The 18,276-nt window shown below is 55.8% G+C and overlaps 1 protein-coding gene across 6 annotated transcripts in view; it reads left to right on the top strand.

Moving 5' to 3' along the window:
- mdn1 (midasin AAA ATPase 1) overlaps positions 1 to 18,276 on the top strand; it is a 47,134-nt gene that overhangs the window by 27,249 nt on the left and 1,609 nt on the right. The window contains exons 62-100 of one of the 6 annotated variants that reach the window (XM_072702911.1): positions 229 to 341; positions 444 to 1,101; positions 1,958 to 2,113; positions 2,766 to 3,048; positions 3,367 to 3,605; positions 3,791 to 3,886; positions 4,174 to 4,268; positions 4,738 to 4,862; positions 5,095 to 5,247; positions 5,377 to 5,486; positions 5,574 to 5,647; positions 5,742 to 5,919; positions 6,069 to 6,222; positions 6,330 to 6,476; positions 6,553 to 6,679; positions 6,836 to 6,941; positions 7,029 to 7,144; positions 7,601 to 8,020; positions 8,357 to 8,568; positions 8,752 to 8,898; positions 9,045 to 9,229; positions 9,625 to 9,786; positions 10,226 to 10,363; positions 10,457 to 10,589; positions 10,685 to 10,860; positions 11,004 to 11,144; positions 11,289 to 11,427; positions 11,682 to 11,992; positions 12,206 to 12,361; positions 12,976 to 13,077; positions 13,366 to 13,564; positions 13,774 to 13,950; positions 14,030 to 14,190; positions 14,412 to 14,501; positions 14,776 to 14,891; positions 15,022 to 15,196; positions 15,400 to 15,473; positions 15,557 to 15,671; positions 15,783 to 15,849. In XM_072702911.1, the coding sequence (XP_072559012.1) occupies positions 229 to 341; positions 444 to 1,101; positions 1,958 to 2,113; positions 2,766 to 3,048; positions 3,367 to 3,605; positions 3,791 to 3,886; positions 4,174 to 4,268; positions 4,738 to 4,862; positions 5,095 to 5,247; positions 5,377 to 5,486; positions 5,574 to 5,647; positions 5,742 to 5,919; positions 6,069 to 6,222; positions 6,330 to 6,476; positions 6,553 to 6,679; positions 6,836 to 6,941; positions 7,029 to 7,144; positions 7,601 to 8,020; positions 8,357 to 8,568; positions 8,752 to 8,898; positions 9,045 to 9,229; positions 9,625 to 9,786; positions 10,226 to 10,363; positions 10,457 to 10,589; positions 10,685 to 10,860; positions 11,004 to 11,144; positions 11,289 to 11,427; positions 11,682 to 11,992; positions 12,206 to 12,361; positions 12,976 to 13,077; positions 13,366 to 13,564; positions 13,774 to 13,950; positions 14,030 to 14,190; positions 14,412 to 14,501; positions 14,776 to 14,891; positions 15,022 to 15,196; positions 15,400 to 15,473; positions 15,557 to 15,671; positions 15,783 to 15,849 (6,526 nt within the window). Of the gene's footprint in view, positions 1 to 228; positions 342 to 443; positions 1,102 to 1,957; positions 2,114 to 2,765; positions 3,049 to 3,366; positions 3,606 to 3,790; positions 3,887 to 4,173; positions 4,269 to 4,737; positions 4,863 to 5,091; positions 5,248 to 5,376; positions 5,487 to 5,573; positions 5,648 to 5,741; positions 5,929 to 6,068; positions 6,223 to 6,329; positions 6,477 to 6,552; positions 6,680 to 6,835; positions 6,942 to 7,028; positions 7,145 to 7,600; positions 8,021 to 8,356; positions 8,569 to 8,751; positions 8,899 to 9,044; positions 9,230 to 9,624; positions 9,787 to 10,225; positions 10,364 to 10,456; positions 10,590 to 10,684; positions 10,861 to 11,003; positions 11,145 to 11,288; positions 11,428 to 11,681; positions 11,993 to 12,205; positions 12,362 to 12,975; positions 13,078 to 13,365; positions 13,565 to 13,773; positions 13,951 to 14,029; positions 14,191 to 14,411; positions 14,502 to 14,775; positions 14,892 to 15,021; positions 15,197 to 15,399; positions 15,474 to 15,556; positions 15,672 to 15,782; positions 15,850 to 18,276 lie in introns of all 6 variants that reach the window. The other 5 variants (XM_072702910.1, XM_072702906.1, XM_072702909.1 and 2 more) reach the window with 5 other exon arrangements.

Below are 18,276 nucleotides of genomic sequence, written 5' to 3'. Positions count from 1 at the left end.
GAATTACCACCTTATATATATATATATATAGAATATTGGGTCCAGCGATTCAGCAAAGAAAACTTTGTTATAAAACACCAACGGAATCCAGGCCAAACAAATCCCTACTCTGCCCGTCATTTGTTCTGCTTTCTCTCTGCAGCCAAGCCGGCTCTTGTATAAGTCAGAATCCCTTTGAGTCTTGCTTTGCTGTGACTCCTGACTGTGACTCTCTCCCCCGTGCCTCAGCTCGCGCTGCTGGAGGAGGAATGGAAGGCCCGCAGCCTGTCTTCTCAGCTGCTCACTGGGGCCGAACTGGAAGAGAGCAGCGCCACCGACTGCTTCCAGCACCCCCGCGTCCGGTGCGTGTCGCCCCCCCCCGCGCCAGTCTGTAGGCCGTCCGGACTCCCGGAGTCACAGTCCCCGGCAGCGGTGACTAACGATGCCAGTCTCCGTGGTTTCAGGTACCTTTGGATCCGCATGCAGAGGGTGAAGGAGCAGATCAGCGAGCTGTCCCGCAAGCAGGCCTTCCGTCCCGGCGAATCGCAGTACGGCCGGCTGCACCAGGAGCTGCAGCACTACCTGGGCAGCATCGGGCGGCCTGCCGCCATCCAGGCCCTGCTAGGCCGGCTGCTGGAGGCCCTGCAGGGGCCCGGGGCCCAGCCGGGGCTGCTGAGAGAGGAGCAGGTGTGGCAGGCCTCGCAGCAGAGCTTCCTGCAGAGGCTGCTGGCTGAGTACCCGCTGTACCCGGACGTGGTGCGCCCCCTACGGGCCGGCATCCTGCAGCTACAGCACGGCATGCGGCTAGTGGCGTCAGAGCTGTCGGCCTCGTCGGCGCGCGCCCCCGGCCTGGCCGGCCTTCTCTCCTGCCTGCTGGCCCTCCCCTCGCCGTCCCCTGACCTCCCCTCGTACCTGGCCCGCGCGGACCGCCTCTGCTCCCGGTCCTGCCTGGACGTCCTGCGGGCCCTGGCCAGGCGGCTGCCCGAGACGGAGGCCCCCGAGGCCGGCCTGCCGCAGCCGGCCGGCCTGCTGCTCAGCGCCCTGCTTTCCGTGCAGAGCCATGTCCTCGCCGCCGGCCGGCTGGACCCCACCGCCTGCTGCCTCCTCCGGCACGTCTGCCAGGTAAGCGTGCGGGGCGGGCAGAGTGCCAGGCACGGTGTGGGCATCCGTACGGCACACGGAGAGGGCGGAATGACTGGGGTTTCTCCAGGTCCACGTGGAATTAAGCCCAAGCTCAAAGATGCATTTTAAGTGAATCGATGTCTTTAAATTTGCCCGAGAGAGTGATTGAGAGTGAGACTGACGAGTTTCAGAAGAGAGTTCTTTGTTTCTGACCATTTTGTAATCACACCCACAATTGCTGATGCTCCAGATACTCAACTAGTCCAAAGGAGGCCAGTTTTATTGCTTCTTTAGTCAGCAGAACAATATTCATCTGAGCTAACATAATTATAAAAGGGTTTCTAATAATCGGTTAACCTTTTCAAATGATAAACTTGCATTAGCAAACACAACATTCCACTGGAACACAGGACTAATTGCTGCTGATAATGGGCCTCTGTACACCTATGTAGATATTCCATTAAAAACAGCCATTTCCAGCCATGATGCTCATTTACAGCGTTAACAATGTCTACACAGTATTTATGATCAATCTGATGTTATTTAAATGGAAATGTTTTTTTCCAAAAGCATGGAAATTTCTAGGTACCTCAAAGTTTGGATTGGTTGTGTGTGCGTGTGCATGCATGCGTGTGCGTGCGTGTGTGCGTGCGTGCGTGCGTGTGTGCGTGTGTGTGTGCGTGTGTGTGCGTGTGCGTGCGTACACCCTGAGATGGGCTGGACTGTCTCATTCCTTGTCAGACTCCGCCCTGATTGTTGCTGATCAGCGCCCTGTTTTCCCAGCGTGAACTCGGAGTGCACGTCATCTACATTGTTATGTTTGTTATGTGAGCGTGAAAGTTATCACCCCCCACAGGCGCTGGTGAACGAGTGGGACGAGCAGGAGCGACGCAGGAGGGAGAGGGAGCAGGAGGAGGACAGCCTGTACCGCAGCCGGCTGCACGGCACGGGCCTGAGCGAGGAGCAGCAGGAGGAGAGAGACTTCCGGGGCGCGTTCCCGCAGTACGACCAGGTGACGGCGGCGCCACGCGGGGCTGCGGGGGGGGTCGCGATAAACCCACCCTGGGTGTAATACATCATATTTAATAGGCCACACAGATATCCCAGCTGCCATCTGTCTTGGCGGTTCGGGCCACATGCCGCCAGTCCGCTCTCTTATATCGCTTTTATTTAGCCACACTTTTATGCAGAGTGATGAACAGACACTCCCTGCCTTACGATGCTCCATCTTATGATATTTTGACTTCTAAGTATGTTTAAGGTAGGCTAGGCTAGGCTAGGCTGTGATGTTTGTTAGGTTAGATGTACTGTCTTAAAATGCATTTTCGCTTATTGTAACGTAAAACCATCGTTACCCAGGGAGATTTGAGAAGCGGGCTCACACAGTCCATCAGGGGTCGGGAGTTAAGGGCCCAATGGTGACATCGCTCTGTGACCTTGGGGTTCGAACCGGCGACCTTCTGGTCATGAGAAGGCATAGAGCCGCACATATGTCTATGTTATGGACAAACTGAAAAGCTTAGCAGCACGATAACAGTAACTGTGGCCGTTTTGGACACGGCAGACCCCCCTACCCCCCCGCATCTTCCTCGGAGGCTGGTCTGGTGTCTCATGGGGCCCCCCTGCTCCCACTAAAGCTGCCGTCCCGCCACTCCTACCCCCAGGACTTTGCTGACATCGTCTCGGAGCCTAGGCTGGAGGAGCCGGAGGGGGATGTGGGTCACATGGGGGCTGCCCCCCCCCAGCCCGGCGAGCCTGGCCCCATCTCGGAGGCCTGCATGCGCGCCGTCGTGCGAGTGCACCAGCGGCTCTGTCTCGGCTACTCCCAGTCGCTCTGGTACCGGGGCAGATCCCCGACGACCAATCACGCCGAAGAACACATCGGCGCTCTGATATCGGCCTATCGGATTTCAGCGCCTGTGATTTCACACTTCTATCACCTAATGGGTGGGTTGCACGTATTACATGGATAATATTGCTTTGAATTTTTTAAATTAATTTATATTGCTGCAGATGTGTATCACTAAACCAGCAGCACAAACTGACTGGTGTCAAATAATTGTGGATGATAATGCACATGGTCTTCCGGGAGTTTGACTTCCTGTTCCTGCCTGTCCACTTCCTGCTTCTCCTCCTTGCCCCTCTTGCCTTTTTTTTTTTGCATGTTTTTGGAGGGAGAAGCTCTATACAGAAATAAATTAAATACGTAAGACCTTCAATGCCTTTGTGGTTATAGACGGACTTACCATGTCTGCTTCCTCACAGACTCTGAGATGGACCAGAAGCTTGTTGGTTCTCAGCTCCTCCTCAGCACCCTCCTCCAGAACACGGTGCGGGGCTCCGGTGGGGAGGGCGCCCCCTGTCTGCACACCGACGGGCCTTACGATTTCTACCAGCACCCCAACATGAGCGAAGTGCGCCAGTGCTTACCAGTCCTGGAGCAGGTGGCCGCAGCAGTCCGACAGCGGCTGGAGGAGTGGCCAGAACACCCCGCCCTCATGCAGGTGCGGCAAAGTGCATGCTGGGATATGTAGGAAGATGCATTTTTATGGTGACAAAAATCACTGGCTTGAGTTTTACCCTCAGTGGGTCTCTTACTGAAACTGGACTTCTGTGTATAGAGCGGTGACAAGTGTACAACGTTGTGCGCTTGTGAAATTAAGCTGTCTTTGATCTCTGCCTGATCCAGCTAATGGTGGTAATCGAGCGAATCCTGGCCTTCGGTCTGTCCAGTCCTCTGGCCAAGTTCCTCAGCGGGCTGGAGATCCTGCTGCGTAAAGCCCAGGTGAGGCGTCGCGTAACAGACTGCTGTGGCGTTGGCGGGGTCGACAGGCCGGGCCCCATTGGCCGCTGCGGGGTCGGCAGGCCGGGCCCCATTGGTCGCTGCGGGGTCGGCAGGCCGGGCCCCATTGGCCGCTGCGGGGTCGGCAGGCCGGGCCCCATTGGCCGCTGCGGGGATGCTAACTGTGTACAGACAGGAGTGTGTCAGTCCAGAGGGCAGAATGAGGCTGTGGCGCTAGGGGGCGCTGTGGAGCTGTCCTCAAGTCTGCCCTGTGTCTTACCACCCCTCAGGACTGGGAGGACAACGCCAGCCGCACCGTGTCGCTCGGGGCAGAGCTGGGGGCCGTCACCCAGCTAATCATTCAGTGGCGCAAGCTGGAGCTGAAGTAAGACTGGAAGCAGGGCATGATGGGAAATCCTGTGGGGCTCAGGGGGCGGTATAGCGAGAGTCAGGTGACTCCTTACATTCAGTGCACCTTCATAATGCATTCATAGAACATTCATAAGCAGCATATAAGTACACCTTAACATCCTAACGCACCTTAACACCTTTAATATACATTCATAAGAAACATTATATGATTATACAATTATAATGTTTGTTATTGTCATGTTTAATAATATATATTAAAGCTGTTAAGATATGTTTGGATCTTAAGGTATTCTTGCTGCTTATGAATGTTCTATGAATGCATTATGAAGGTGCAGTGAATGTAAAAGCGTTATTGAATCTGATTAATGTGTGAATAAAGGTAGATAGTTGGGCTGGATTAGAACTGGATTCTTGGACCTTTCATATCGGGGGGGTCGTTGAGTTTCCCGTTTGAACGATGGCTGTCACCTTGGCTCCCTCAGCTGCTGGTCCAGCAGCCTGGACAACGCCCTGCAGCGTCACGCGGAGAAGTCCACGAAGCACTGGTTCTCCATCTACCAGCTGACGGAGAAGCATCTGCAGGAGCACGGATCCGACACCGCAACAGGCAAGGGCCCCTCTGACCGTGTGTGTCAGTGTGACCAGAAATGATCTTGGTCCCCCTGAGGTCTTCATTGACTACCCAGATTAGGGTAATGATGAGTAGGTGTCATGAACATACACCTGATTCAAAGGTCTCCCCCAATTCAAAAAGTGTGACATGCCAGTAGAACACAAACCCAAAGTCCTATAAGATCGAGACCCATTTTTCAGACTGCTGTTCTTCTCCCCCCCAGCAGGAGGCGATGTAGAGAGCCTGTCCATCTCGTCCATGTCCTCCACGCTTCAGGCCTTCATAGAGGGCTCCACGCTGGGAGAATTCCACACACGCCTGATCATGCTGCTCACCTTCCACTGCCACCTGCTGGTGGCCCCTGCACAGGACACTCAAGGTGGGCGATGTCGCTCAGGGTTCCCTCTGCGCCCCTGTATGTACAGAACATCACTCCAGGATAGTCATGTGCTTTGAAAGTAGCCTTTTGACATTCCACAGCTAAATATTAATGTATCTGCCCTTGCAGCTCCACTGGTCAGCCTCTTCTGGAATCTGTACAAGTATTACAGCCAGTTCTCAGAGAGCGTGCAGGCAAAAATCACACAGCTGCGGCAGCCTATTGAGAAGGAGCTCAAGGTGGGTGGACTTTTTTTTCATGGATGTTTCCGGAAAGTTTTGTTTGCCGTCCGGGCCGTTCTTAACCATGCATGTTACCATCACCAGGACTTCGTCAAAATTTCCAGGTGGAACGACGTCAGCTTCTGGTCCATAAAGCAGTCTGTGGAGAAGACACACCGGTACGTTCCACTAGGCGCGTTTTCACAGTGTCTGACGGAGTCGTTGGCGCTCCTACCTGCTGTAACTGCACCCTCTGTGAATTCCTGAACCCAGGACCCTTTTCAAGTTTGTGAAGAAGTTTGAGGCCGTCCTGAACACTCCCTGCACCCCAGAGCTGGTGCAGCGGGGTACCAACGCCAGTCTGGATCCCAGCGTGGACCCCAGCTCAGAAGAGACGCCCCTCATTAGGATGCATAGTGCTCTCAAGGGCGCCCTCTCCAGGAAGGGCCAGGTACTGCAGGTACATTTTTTTCATTTGTCCAGTATAACAGCTTCCACATGAATGTGTAAGGTTTAAAAAAATCATAAAATTTGTCGATGGTCCCCTTTTCAGACTCTCCTAGTCTGTAGTATGACACTTGGAATGTCTCTATCTATCAGGTTGACAACTCTGAAGATGTGCTGCCTGGCCTCGACCCCTCGACCCTGCAGGGACGCCTGCCTCTCCTCACCAGGAAGATGAGGAAGATGTGCGTGCAGATGTTGGAGAAGAACCCTCTGCCAGAGCTGTCAGAAGATCTGGATCAGTTCACGGGTAAGGAATCAAGAGCAGCAGCACCTACGCTACAGAAGCCGGTTCTGAAGGTTGCCGTGGCTGCAGCCGTCTTTCAGCCCCTGATGAACGACCGTCTTCACCCCCAGCTGAGGTCATCAGGCATGTGCAGGAGCTGCAGAGCCTCTCTGTGAACCCGTCGGCGGAGAAGGAGAAGCAGAAGACGGAGGCGAAGCACATCCTCCAGCAGAAGCAGAGGGCGCTCTCCGACCTCTTCAAGATGCTGGCTAACATCGGTACGTGGCGTGAGAGCAGAGTCGTGAAGAGGCCGGGAGTCCCTGCGCTGACTCTGGCTGGGTGTCGTTCCTGTAGGCCTGTCGTACCGCAGAGGGCTGACGTGGGAGCGCACTGCCGGCCAGGAAGAGGTCCTGTGTCTGCAGCCGCTGGAGATGAGCGCCGCCCTGTCTGCGGTGCTGAGCAGCGCGGATGCGGAGCGGAGGTGAGGGGCGGTCCAGCAGGCGTCCTGCTGCGATATGGCCGCTTGTCTCGTCACGCTGACGCTTTAAATCGCGTCTGAATCGGGAGCTGAGATCTGGCTGGGGATTCCTGGCTGTCCCGGCTGACGGGCTCTTCGGGGGTCTGATGTTCTCCCCAGGCTGTTTGCGGAGATGTCGTCCGCGTGGGAAGGCTGTCAGAAATACTTCTACCGTTCGTGGGCGCGTCGGAACGCCCTGCAGACGGCCCTCCACAGCGCCGCCAAGGTGAGTGGGCGGTCTGGGCATCACGCCGCGTGCCCACGGAGGATGCCCGTCCCGCCCCGCGCCGCTGACGCGTCTCGCTCTGTGCAGGAGCTCGGCCTGGGCGCCATCCAGCGCTGCCGCGGATTCTCCAGCCACCTCTTCAGGCTGCTGCTCAAACAGAGGCGCCGTCTGGCTCAGCTCACGGAGCAGTGGGTCCACCTCAGGTACTGCGCCCCCCCCCCCCCCCCCCCCCCCCCCCCGGGTAGGGCCATGGCGGGCCCTAGGGAATGCCGGCTGCCCACCGTCATAATAAAAACGAAAAATGGGTTATTTTATTTTCTAAGCAGGAACATAGAAGTGGTGACCACTTCCAAAAATATAACTACCCCCCCCCTGTCAGAATTTTCTGCAGACACTGTCATGGAGGGAGCAGGAACTACTGCCAGCCTTTTTATTCAGGGATTCTGCGGGTCCTTTAATGTCGTCTAAGTCCAGTCCTACAAACGTCTTAAATCATCTTCAATGTGATTTTGACACGTCGCTGTTAAATGTGTGTTTGGGACAAATCAGTATTGATCAAGCGAAACTACACCTTCAAACCAGCGTGGAACCACTAACCACAAACTAGCCTGGTCAGATCTTATCCAGAAACCCTGTTATTCTTCCTCCCTGGCACACAGGCGGCTGATTGGATGTCTGGGGGATGTGCAGTCGCCGGCGGCCCAGGCGGGACGGGACGGGGGCCCCTTGCCCCCCCAGGACGCGCTGAGGGGCTGGGTGGACAGGGCTCACTCTCTGGCCATGCAGTGCACCGTCGCACTGGAGCAGCTGGCCCTGCTCCTGCAGTGCTGCCCCGAGACGACCCCGCAGGGCGAGGAGCCGCAGGGGGAGGGCTCCAGCGTGCGGCACAGCGCCCCCTTGAGGTACTCCTCGCCCTTAGACGCGGAGAGCTGCCCCCCCGGCTGCCGGATGAGGAGGGGCGACCCTGTCTGGGCGCAGGCCATGCAGACAGTCACAGGCATGCTGACTGACACCAAAGCTCTGAAAGCGGAGCTGGACGGACTGGTGCAGCAGTGCATTGTGGGAAAGCTGCAGAGCTGGTGAGTCAGCGTGCCGCCGTTACCGGAGGGACCACAGTTCTCAAATCTGATTGGTCAGATGGGTGTTGATTGAATGCCTTTAACTGCACAGGTGGTGCCAAGCAGGTGAATGGCAGTCAATGCGAGACTATAGTCTTTAATACGACCTCACTTAAAATTCCAGCCATAGAAAACAATTTTAAATTAATGGAAACTAACTGGAAATGTTTAATCAGTGGCAGAGGAAAGTAGTTCTGACAAATACGTTTTCAGTTTGGAAACATAAAAATCATGCATTAAGGTACAACCGTGCATTATGCGGCTTTGCTGAGTCGGGCCTCTCCTTGGGTTCTGTAGGACCCAGTTTCAGGCGTGCTGCGTGGTCCTGGAGCGGCTCCGGATGGTGGTGGCCCGCATGCCGCCGGTGGAGCAGCTCTTCACGCCGGATGGCTGCTCCCAGCCGCTCCTGGCCTGTGGCCTGCAGTATGTGCGGGGCAAGGTGGAGGCGGCCCTGACAGAGTTCACTGCCTGGAAGGAGCAGCTACCGTGTCTGGACCTCACTCACCAAGGTGAGAGACTGACCCACAGGGGTGGGGCTTCACACAGGGGTGGGGCTTCATATAGGGGTGGGGCCTCACACGGATGGGGGCGGGGGCTCACACAGACAGGCATTTCTGATGCACACAGGAAATAGTGCCGTATTTCAGCAGGAAGCTCACGTCTCTCTGCTGCTCATTCCATTCCACTTCCAGGCCAACAGCAGCCCTTCTCACTAGAGTTCTCAGACCAGATGGAGAAAGTCATCAGTAAGGTGCTGTGTGCAGTACAGAGCCTGCTGAAGATGAAGGAGATGGACAGAGAGCAGCAAAGCACAGAGGCCGTCCAGGAGAGCAGATCAGGTGAGAAACACCCAGAGTACCAGAACCAGGTTAAAACAGAAGATGAGTCCCCTCTCCACATGCAGCCTGTATGCTAATGACATGGCGCTAAGAAGCCCGTAGGATGGCCTGTCATCAGAAGGTCAAGTTGTCATTTCCGATTTGAGCTGCAGAGGGTGAAGATGCCCCATCTGAGGATCTCCTGAAGACTGGCCACCTCACCAAACTTCTCGAGGAGGGCCTGAGTGTGGAGGTGTCGTCCCTCTCACTGCCGGACGTGAACGTGTCGGTGGGTCAGCTGCTGGAGCGGCTTGGTGCCCAGAGAGATGCCTGCTCTCCCTCTCAGCTCCAGGTGCCGTGCCAGCCGTCTTGCATGCGTCAGTAACAGTGTCACGCATTCGGGCCTTCGTGCCCTTTCCGGAAGCCCTTTCTGCTGTCCCACATTGCTGTTACACAATGACACGCCGGACCTGGCGAACACTGGCGGGATCCCGCTCCAGTCCGCAGTGCACACTTCTGCAGTCCGCAGTGCACACTTCTGCAGTCCGCAGTGCACACTTCTGCATCCCCTGCAGTCCGCAGTGCACACTTCTGCATCCCCTGCAGTCCGCAGTGCACACTTCTGCATCCCCTGCAGTCCGCAGTGCACACTTCTGCATCCCCTGCAGTCCGCAGTGCACACTTCCGCATCCCCTGCGGTCTGTGTGACGATATCTCTGCCATCTTCCCGTATGTGTCTGCGTGCAGGAGCTGAGCCAGGCGTGCGAGAGGCTGGGCCGCCTGCAGCCCCTCCTGGACACCTACTCGCAGGTGACACGCCACTACCTGGTGGTCGCCCTGGGAGCCCATAGGAGCAGCTCCAAGCTTCTCTGCGTCCTGGCCGGCATCTTCACGGAGCTGGCCCAGAAGGTATGCATGCGGGCACGGCCCACGCTCACCTCAGAGACCGCGGACATTAAGCATAAATATCAGTATCGTTCACCGTCTGACGTCATGTCCCCCTAGGCGCATGTCCCCTGTTGAGCCTGGAGCTCCGCTATAACGCATTTCACTGCATGTGAAAGACTAGAAATTTCTTTTGAGGTTTCCTGGAGCTTGAGGGAGACCCTTGAGGGCTGAAGAATTTAAAAAATGTTGAAAAGAAATGTTTACGTAATTTCATTTGCAGGAAAAAAAATTCATTGCTTTTTGTAAATAACAGCTTATTTGTCATTCGTCTCCAATATTTTTTTTGTAAATTGCTTGTTTTTTTTGTTTTTTTTTTAATTGAAAGGGAGAATCAAGCCTCCTGTATAGTGTTTATTAATTGTATAGTTGCCCTAACCCTGTGCCCTGCCGTGCGATCCAGGGCTTCTGTCTGCCCCAGGAGCTGATGGGGGGAGGGGACAGTGAGGGTGCCACCGAATTCCACGACTATGAGGGCGGGGGCATCGGCGAAGGGGAGGGCACCAAGGACGTCAGCGACAAGATCGAGAACGAGGAGCAGGTAAGGACTGCTGGGAGGGGGGCTTGGAATCTTCTGGATGCCGTGGTCCGTTGGTGCCTTTTAAAACTAAAAAAAAAAAAATGTCTGAAATAGGTAGAGGACACCTTCCAGGAAGGACAGGAGAAGGAGGAGGAGGAAGAACAGGCCAAGGGGGACATTAAAGAGGAGGACAATGCTATAGAGATGTCAGAGGACTTTGACGGGAAGATGCACGACGGAGAGCCTGGTCTGTATCGGAAACAGCGCCGTGTTCGGAGCAGGCAGTGCCATGTCATCAGAGACGGTTACCCGGCAACCTGGACTTTGTCTATGATGTCACAGGGGAGGACGACGACACGTCCGACAAAGAGGACGAGGAGGAGCTGGACAAGAAGATGGGGGACCTTGGAGAAGGCCAGGCGGACACCCTAGATGAGAGGATGTGGGGGGATGACGAGGATGACGACGACCTAGACGCCAGCGACAAGGAGGAAGAGTCCGGCCCGGGAATGGACCAGGTACGTATGCTTTCTAGGAACCCTGAGCTAGATATGCGGAATATGAGCTAGGTATCACGTTCCTGCATGCCTTGGATGGGCCAGGATGACGGCAGGACGGCTCTGCGCAGGCGCCTTGACTCTGAAGGTCTGTGCCGTTGCAGGGAGAATCACAGCTGGTGGCCAAGGATGATAATCTGGATGCTGGGGACCCTAACAAAGATGACAAGAAGAAGCAAAACAAAGATGAGAACCAGGATGACGCCGATGACGGAAAAGAGGAGATCCATGAGCAAATAGATGAGGTATCCAACATTTACCCCTGATCTTTTTAGATCCAAATTATACGCATCTGCGTGTATCCATCAAAGGGTGCGTGAGCCGCGTGTTGCTGAGCTGTGGCGGGACCCCGGGGCACTGATGGCATCTTCATCCTGTCCGTGACACAGCGGGAGTTCGACGAGAACGAGGTGGATCCCTACCATGGCAACCAGGAGAAGAAGGCGGAGGCAGAAGCCATGGAGCTGCCAGAGGACATGAACCTGGACCGGGAGGACGAGCAGGCTGGGGACGAGCCAGACGGCGAAGGTGAGGGGCGGAGCCAAGGAGAGGAGGACGTTTAGGGAGTGGGGGGGGGCGCCTGGTGTGGGAGATACTGAACCGGGAAGGAGCTGGGGGGCCCAGCATCAGTAACACCCCAGTGGGCAGGATGGGACCCTCGGTGAAAAGTTCATCCTTAATTTATATTATCTGTCTGTTTTCTATTTGATCTGTCAAGTCCTGGAAATCCAGCCCAGTACGAGAAGCTGAAAGGGTGTAAATCTCTTTATTTCCTGTTCCAGAAAACAACCCGTTTGACATAGACGAGATGGAGGTGGAGGAGAAAGAAGGGGAGGATGAGGGAGGGGAGGAAAAGCAGGGGGAGGGGGAAGAAGGAGAGGAGGAGCAAGACGGTGAGAAAGCAGGGGAGGCGACCCAGGAGGAGGACACGGCTGAAGAGCGGGATGAGGATGCGGAGCCAGCAGAGGGCGACAGAGAGCCTGACGCCGGTGAAACTGCTGAGGAAGAGGCGGAGAAGGAGAAAGACCAGGGACAAGAGGAGGGGAAAGAGGAGGACAAGGCCGTCCCTGCAGGCCAGGGCCAGCAGCCCCAGGTCTGCTTTAATCGCAAGCCCCCACCCCCGTAACCGAAACCCCCGGCCAAGTGACAGTGACAGTATTTCTCTTTCATTAAATGTTTTTCATTTTGACAAACTTTCACATTTTACTGCACTGCACAAAAGCTTATAGAGGTTTTACGTGATGCTAGTGGTGGTTTGGAAATTACTTGGTGCTGTGAGGTTTTAAACTGTCCGTTCCCCTCACAGGAGGAAGAGGATGGTGCAGAGGAGGATGAGAAAGATGCGGAGGCCGCAGAGAGAAAGGAGCACCATGCTGATGGACAGACTGGGGAGGAGAACATGCAGAGTGACACTGCCATGGAGCTGGCAGGAGAGGCCTCCCAAAGGGATGAGAGCAAGGAGGTACTCAGCCACACCTGCCTGGGAAAGGCTGCCAGCAGGCACAGAGACCAGCTGCACCTGTCTGTCTCTCTGCCTGTCTGTCTGTCTCTCTGCCTGTCTGTCTCTCTCTCTGCCTGTCTGTCTGTCTCTCTGTCTGTCTGTCTCTGTCTGTCTCTCTGCCTGTCTGTGTGTGTCTCTGCCTGTCTGTGTGTCTCTGCCTGTCTGTGTGTCTCTGCCTGTCTGTGTGTCTCTCGCCTGTCTGTGTGTCTCTCGCCTGTCTGTGTGTCTCTCGCCTGTCTGTGTGTCTCTCGCCTGTCTGTGTGTCTCTGCCTGTCTGTGTGTCTCTGCCTGTCTGTGTGTGTCTCTGCCTGTCTGTGTGTCTCTGCCTGCCTGTGTGTCTCTCGCCTGTCTGTCTCTCTCTGCCTGTCTACATCTGCTAGCCTGTCATTCTCTCTGCCTGTCTGCCTACCTGCCTGTCTGTCTCTCTCTGCCTGTCTTTCCATGGCAGCCGTTTGTTTGTAACGTGCCGTTTGCCTCATTTGTCGCTTTTAACGCCTGCCAAATAAAATAAACGTAAATGTGTTTCCTGACACTGACCTGAAGGGGGCGCTCTCTCTCCCTTCATTGTCCTTCAGGAGCATGGGATGGGGGCAGCAGACGCCAGCCAGGCAGAGGGACACGAGTCCAGGCTCATGGCACGGCTCTCCTCTCTGAAACAGACCCAGCAGCAGACACAGGCAGGCGCTTCATTCCCCGCAGAGTTCCTTTGCTGTCCATCTCCTGTCTTCTAGGCCAGTGTTTCTGAAGCCAGTCCTCCGGAACCCCGCAACCGGACAGTCCACGTTTTTGCTCTCTCCCAGCTCTCAGCCAATCAGGAACGCCAAATACCTGGTACAGGTGTGCTGGTAGCTGGGAAGGAACAAGAGCATGGACTGTCTGGGGGTCTCCGAGGCCTGGGTTCCGACACTCTGTTCTAGGCCGTCCCAGTGGGCGTGACTGAGTTCTGCGTTTATGACTTATTTCAGAGCTTCAAGAGGAAGCCGGGCCGGGCGGACAACGAGCGATCCATGGGCGACGACAGCGACCGGGTCAACAAGCGCCTGCGGACAGTGGACAGCAGAGAGGACAGGGAACAGGACCGGGCCCAGAACCAGGCTCAGCAGGAGTCGGACCTGTACCAGCACATCAAGGAGGGGGAGCAGAACCATGATGCCCAGACCTACGGTACCGAGCCCAACACTCAGAAATCCTCATGCACGGATAATAAATAACTGAAAAGTATAAGCCAGTTTGGATCATTGACTGTTAAGCAACCTTCCAGTTTATCCAGTACAGGGTCCTGATGAGCCTGTCAACACGTTGAGAGTCTTGAAGTCTTGAAATCTTTCAGAAGCAACTGTGGGATTCTGATCAGTTGTTTCTACCCTTGGCAGATGTGGCCAGTGCTGACCAGCAGAAACCAGCCGGATCCCAGTCGAAAGAGGAGCACGAGGAGGAGGAGGAGGAGGATGTCGGCATGGAGCTGGAGGAGCAGCAGGAGGACCTGCAGCTCATCGATTCCGAGGAACTAAAGCCAGAAAAGCTGGATTCGACCAGAACGTCACAGAAAGGTACCTGCGGCGGCTCTGACAGGAGGCGGGAATGCAGAGTGACACGGGTCACAGGAGTGAGGAGATCTTGTGTTTCCAGGTGTGGAAAACGGGAATGTAGAAGCTCAGAGACAGCGCGATGATGAGGAGGATGAAAAACGGTCGGAGGACACCGGGGATGATGAAGACGAGAAACGTCCAGAGAGAAGCTCCGAGTCCACCATCCACACTGTCCCGGAGCTGCTAACGGACACCTTGCAGGTACCTGGGCTGTGAAAGCTCATCATGAAGCTCAGCCCTAACGTCACCATGCAGGCATGCAGCACCTCCATCACAGAGATTCATACAGCCTTCAAGAACCCACCAGAAGAGCCCTCTGCTTTGTGTGCTTCTAGAAAGTACTTCTGTCCTCTGTCCTGTTAACCAGGATCATGTCTGTCTGTCTGTCCGTCTAACTGTCTGTCTGTCTGTGTCTCCCCCAGCTGCCGGTCAGAGATCCTGAGGTGCTGCGGAGGGAGCTGGAGCAGCAGCTGGAGGCCTGGCAGAAGCAGAGTCCTGCGACTCCGGAGGAGGTAACCCCACCTGGCGCAATGGGCGGGATCGGGATCCCACCAGGGGCCTGGAAGATCTCCCACGGGATCCCATAAGATCCCATTACACTGTCGATCACTGTACACGGTGATTCTCTGGCCTCCACCCTGAGGCCCAGAGAAGCTTCTGAAACACCGACCGCCTGCTGCCCTGTGTGGTTGATAGTACTGAACCTGTCCGAGTAGTTAGGTGTGTAATTGAGATCCGCCTTGTCAGATTTGTTGACGACCTCCTGTCTTCCTGCCCCCACCCCAGGAGGGCGCTGGCATGGCCATGTGGCAGCAGTACCAGCTGCTAACGGGCCCACTCTCCCAGCAGCTGTGCGAGCAGCTCCGACTCATTCTGGAACCTACGCAGGCCGCCAAACTCAAGTGAGTGCCGGTGCTGGGACGTGGGGCCCTGGGACGTGGGGCCCTGGGACGTGGGGGGCCCCGGGACAGGGGGGCCCCGGGACGGGGGCCGAGCCGCCCCTTGCGGTAACACTTCCTTTTTCGGTGGCAGGGGTGATTTCCGCACCGGCAAGCGGCTGAACATGCGAAAGGTGATCCCCTACATCGCCAGCCAGTTCCGCAAGGATAAAATCTGGCTGAGGAGGACGAAGCCCAGCAAGAGGGAATATCAGATCTGCTTGGCCATGGACGACTCCTCCAGTATGATAGACAACCACTCGAAGCAGGTAGTCCGACTTTAAACGGAAACGAGGCAGAACCTGTGGGTGGAGAAGTCACTGGGTGTCTCGTTGCCTTGGCATTGGGTGACCATTTCTCAGGAGTGGTCAGTCTGTGAGAATCTGAGGTGTTTTTATGCAACAAAGTTGAATGTTGGTGGAATGGCCTTCTTCGGCTAACCCCTTGGGTTCCTCTCCCCCGTGTCGAGCAGCTGGCTTTTGAGTCCTTGTCTGTGATCGTTGGCGCCCTCACGCTGCTGGAGGCGGGACAGGTGTCCGTGTGCAGGTGAGTCTTTAAGATCCACCGCAAGGTCACTTCAGACCCTGGCTGAGATCCTCCGAGCTGCTAAAGGTCGCCTTTCCTTCCAGCTTTGGGGAGACCGTTCAACTGCTCCACCCCTTCCACCAACAATTCAGTGACCAATCAGGAGCCAGGATACTAAGGCTGTGTCAGTTTCAGCAGAAGAAAACCAGAATAGCCCAGGTAAGAACAGTCATGTAGTTTGATGACGCAGGCCAATCGTCCTGTCTGCATTTAACACAAGTGATCCCACTTATGAATTTAATGTAACGTTGAGTTCCTCTCTTTATCTAGTTTCTGGAAAGTTCTGCCAGCATGTTTTATTCGGCACGGCAGCACACCAACGCTTCAGGTGCCACAGGTGAGCTTCAGGTGGTTGAGCCGCAGTCGCACAGAGCCGCAAGTGACCGAACGCGTGAAGAGGTGTACCTCCCTCTCTCGTGTGACCTGGTCGTTTGCAGCACCTCTCATTTACAGAGGCCCTTTTATGGACGGACGTGGCTGGTCTGATGGAGACCTCACGCCGTCCTCTGCTTTGTGTGATGTGGATGGGTGTGGCTAGTGTGACGGACACCTCACGCCGTCCTCTGCTTTGTGTGATGTGGACGGACGTGGCTGGTCTGACGGAGACCTCATGCCGTCCTCTGCTTTGTGTGATGTGGATGGGTGTGGCTAGTGTGACGGACACCTCACGCCGTCCTCTGCTTTGTGTGATGTGGATGGGTGTGGCTAGTGTGACGGACACCTCACGCCGTCCTCTGCTTTGTGTGATGTGGACGGACGTGGCTGGTCTGACGGAGACCTCATGCCGTCCTCTGCTTTGTGTGATGTGGATGGGTGTGGCTAGTGTGACGGACACCTCACGCCGTCCTCTGCTTTGTGTGATGTGGACGGACGTGGCTGGTCTGACGGAGACCTCACGCCGTCCTCTGCTTTGTGTGATGTGGACGGACGTGGCTAGTGTGACGGACACCTCACGCCGTCCTCTGCTTTGTGTGATGTGGACGGACGTGGCTAGTGTAACGGACACCTCACGCCGTCCTCTGCTTTGTGTGATGTGGACGGACGTGGCTGGTCTGACGGAGACCTCACGCCGTCCTCTGCTTTGTGTGATGTGGACGGACGTGGCTGGTCTGACGGAGACCTCACGCCGTCCTCTGCTTTGTGTGATGTGAACGGACGTGGCTGGTCTGACGGAGACCTCACGCCGTCCTCTGCTTTGTGTGATGTGGATGGGTGTGGCTAGTGTGACGGAGACCTCACGCCGTCCTCTGCTTTGTGTGATGTGGATGGGTGTGGCTGGTCTGACAGAGACCTCACGCCTTCCTCTGCTTTGTGTGATGTGGATGGGTGTGGCTAGTCTGACGGAGACCTCACGCCTTCCTCTGCTTTGTGTGATGTGGACGGACGCGGCTGGTCTGACGGAGACCTCACGCCGTCCTCTGCTTTGTGTGATGTGGACGGACGTGGCTGGTCTGACGGAGACCTCACGCCTTCCTCTGCTTTGTGTGATGTGGATGGGTGTGGCTAGTCTGACGGAGACCTCACGCCTTCCTCTGCTTTGTGTGATGTGGACGGACGCGGCTGGTCTGACGGAGACCTCACGCCGTCCTCTGCTTTGTGTGATGTGGATGGGTGTGGCTAGTCTGACGGAGACCTCACGCCTTCCTCTGCTTTGTGTGATGTGGACGGACGCGGCTGGTCTGACGGAGACCTCACGCCGTCCTCTGCTTTGTGTGATGTGGATGGGTGTGGCTAGTGTGACGGAGACCTCACGCCGTCCTCTGCTTTGTGTGATGTGGACGGACGTGGCTGGTCTGACGGAGACCTCACGCCTTCCTCTGCTTTGTGTGATGTGGATGGGTGTGGCTAGTCTGACGGAGACCTCACGCCTTCCTCTGCTTTGTGTGATGTGGACGGACGTGGCTGGTCTGACGGAGACCTCACGCCTTCCTCTGCTTTGTGTGATGTGGATGGGTGTGGCTAGTCTGACGGAGACCTCACGCCTTCCTCTGCTTTGTGTGATGTGGACGGACGTGGCTGGTCTGACGGAGACCTCACGCCGTCCTCTGCTTTGTGTGATGCTTGTACAGTTGGGTACTTAGGAAAGCTGTAACTCTTTTGGGAGATTCACCGCACAGCTGGCTGAGATTATATGGAGAATGAACTGGAGCCGCATTGACTGTATTGTCAGCTGTCTGGGGGGGGGGGGGGTGTCTTTGGCCTCCTTGTACCCAAAGAACAACAAACAAGCCCTTAGTGTGTCAGTGAGAAGGCCGATGGGGGAGGGGGGGAGCAGAGAGCGGGGGCACAGTCCGCGTCCTTCAAAGCCAGCGTGTCGCTCTGAGCTCCGCCATTGATGCACCACAGCATGGCTTCAGGTTGGCCTCCAGTATCAGGTTCCCCCCTCATCCTGTTACCCCCCCACCACCCACCCGCTGACCACAGCGAAAACCGGGAAAACAGGTCGCCCCCGGCAGGGCTGGACATACAAAACGGGCTGAAGAAATAAAACCGTCTGCTAGGACCGAGATTTCGTGAGACCAGTATTCACCCGAGACCCGTATTCACCCGAGACCCGTATTCACCCGAGACCCGTATTCACCCGAGACCCGTATTCACCCGAGACCCGTATTCACCCGAGACCCGTATTCACCAGAGACCAGTATTCACCCGAGACCAGTATTCACCGGCGTCGGAGCAATGTAACAGAGACCCAGGGTGGCCAGAACTCGACAGAAAGCGGACGTTGAGTAATTAGTAGAATATTTTTGGTAATGATGAAATT

The sequence above is a fragment of the Paramormyrops kingsleyae genome, chromosome 19 (genome assembly GCF_048594095.1).
Source record: "Paramormyrops kingsleyae isolate MSU_618 chromosome 19, PKINGS_0.4, whole genome shotgun sequence".
Classification (NCBI taxonomy): Eukaryota; Metazoa; Chordata; class Actinopteri; order Osteoglossiformes; family Mormyridae; genus Paramormyrops; species Paramormyrops kingsleyae.
The sequence above is the reverse complement of the archived record's forward strand: the minus strand, read 5'-3'. Positions and strand labels throughout refer to the sequence as shown.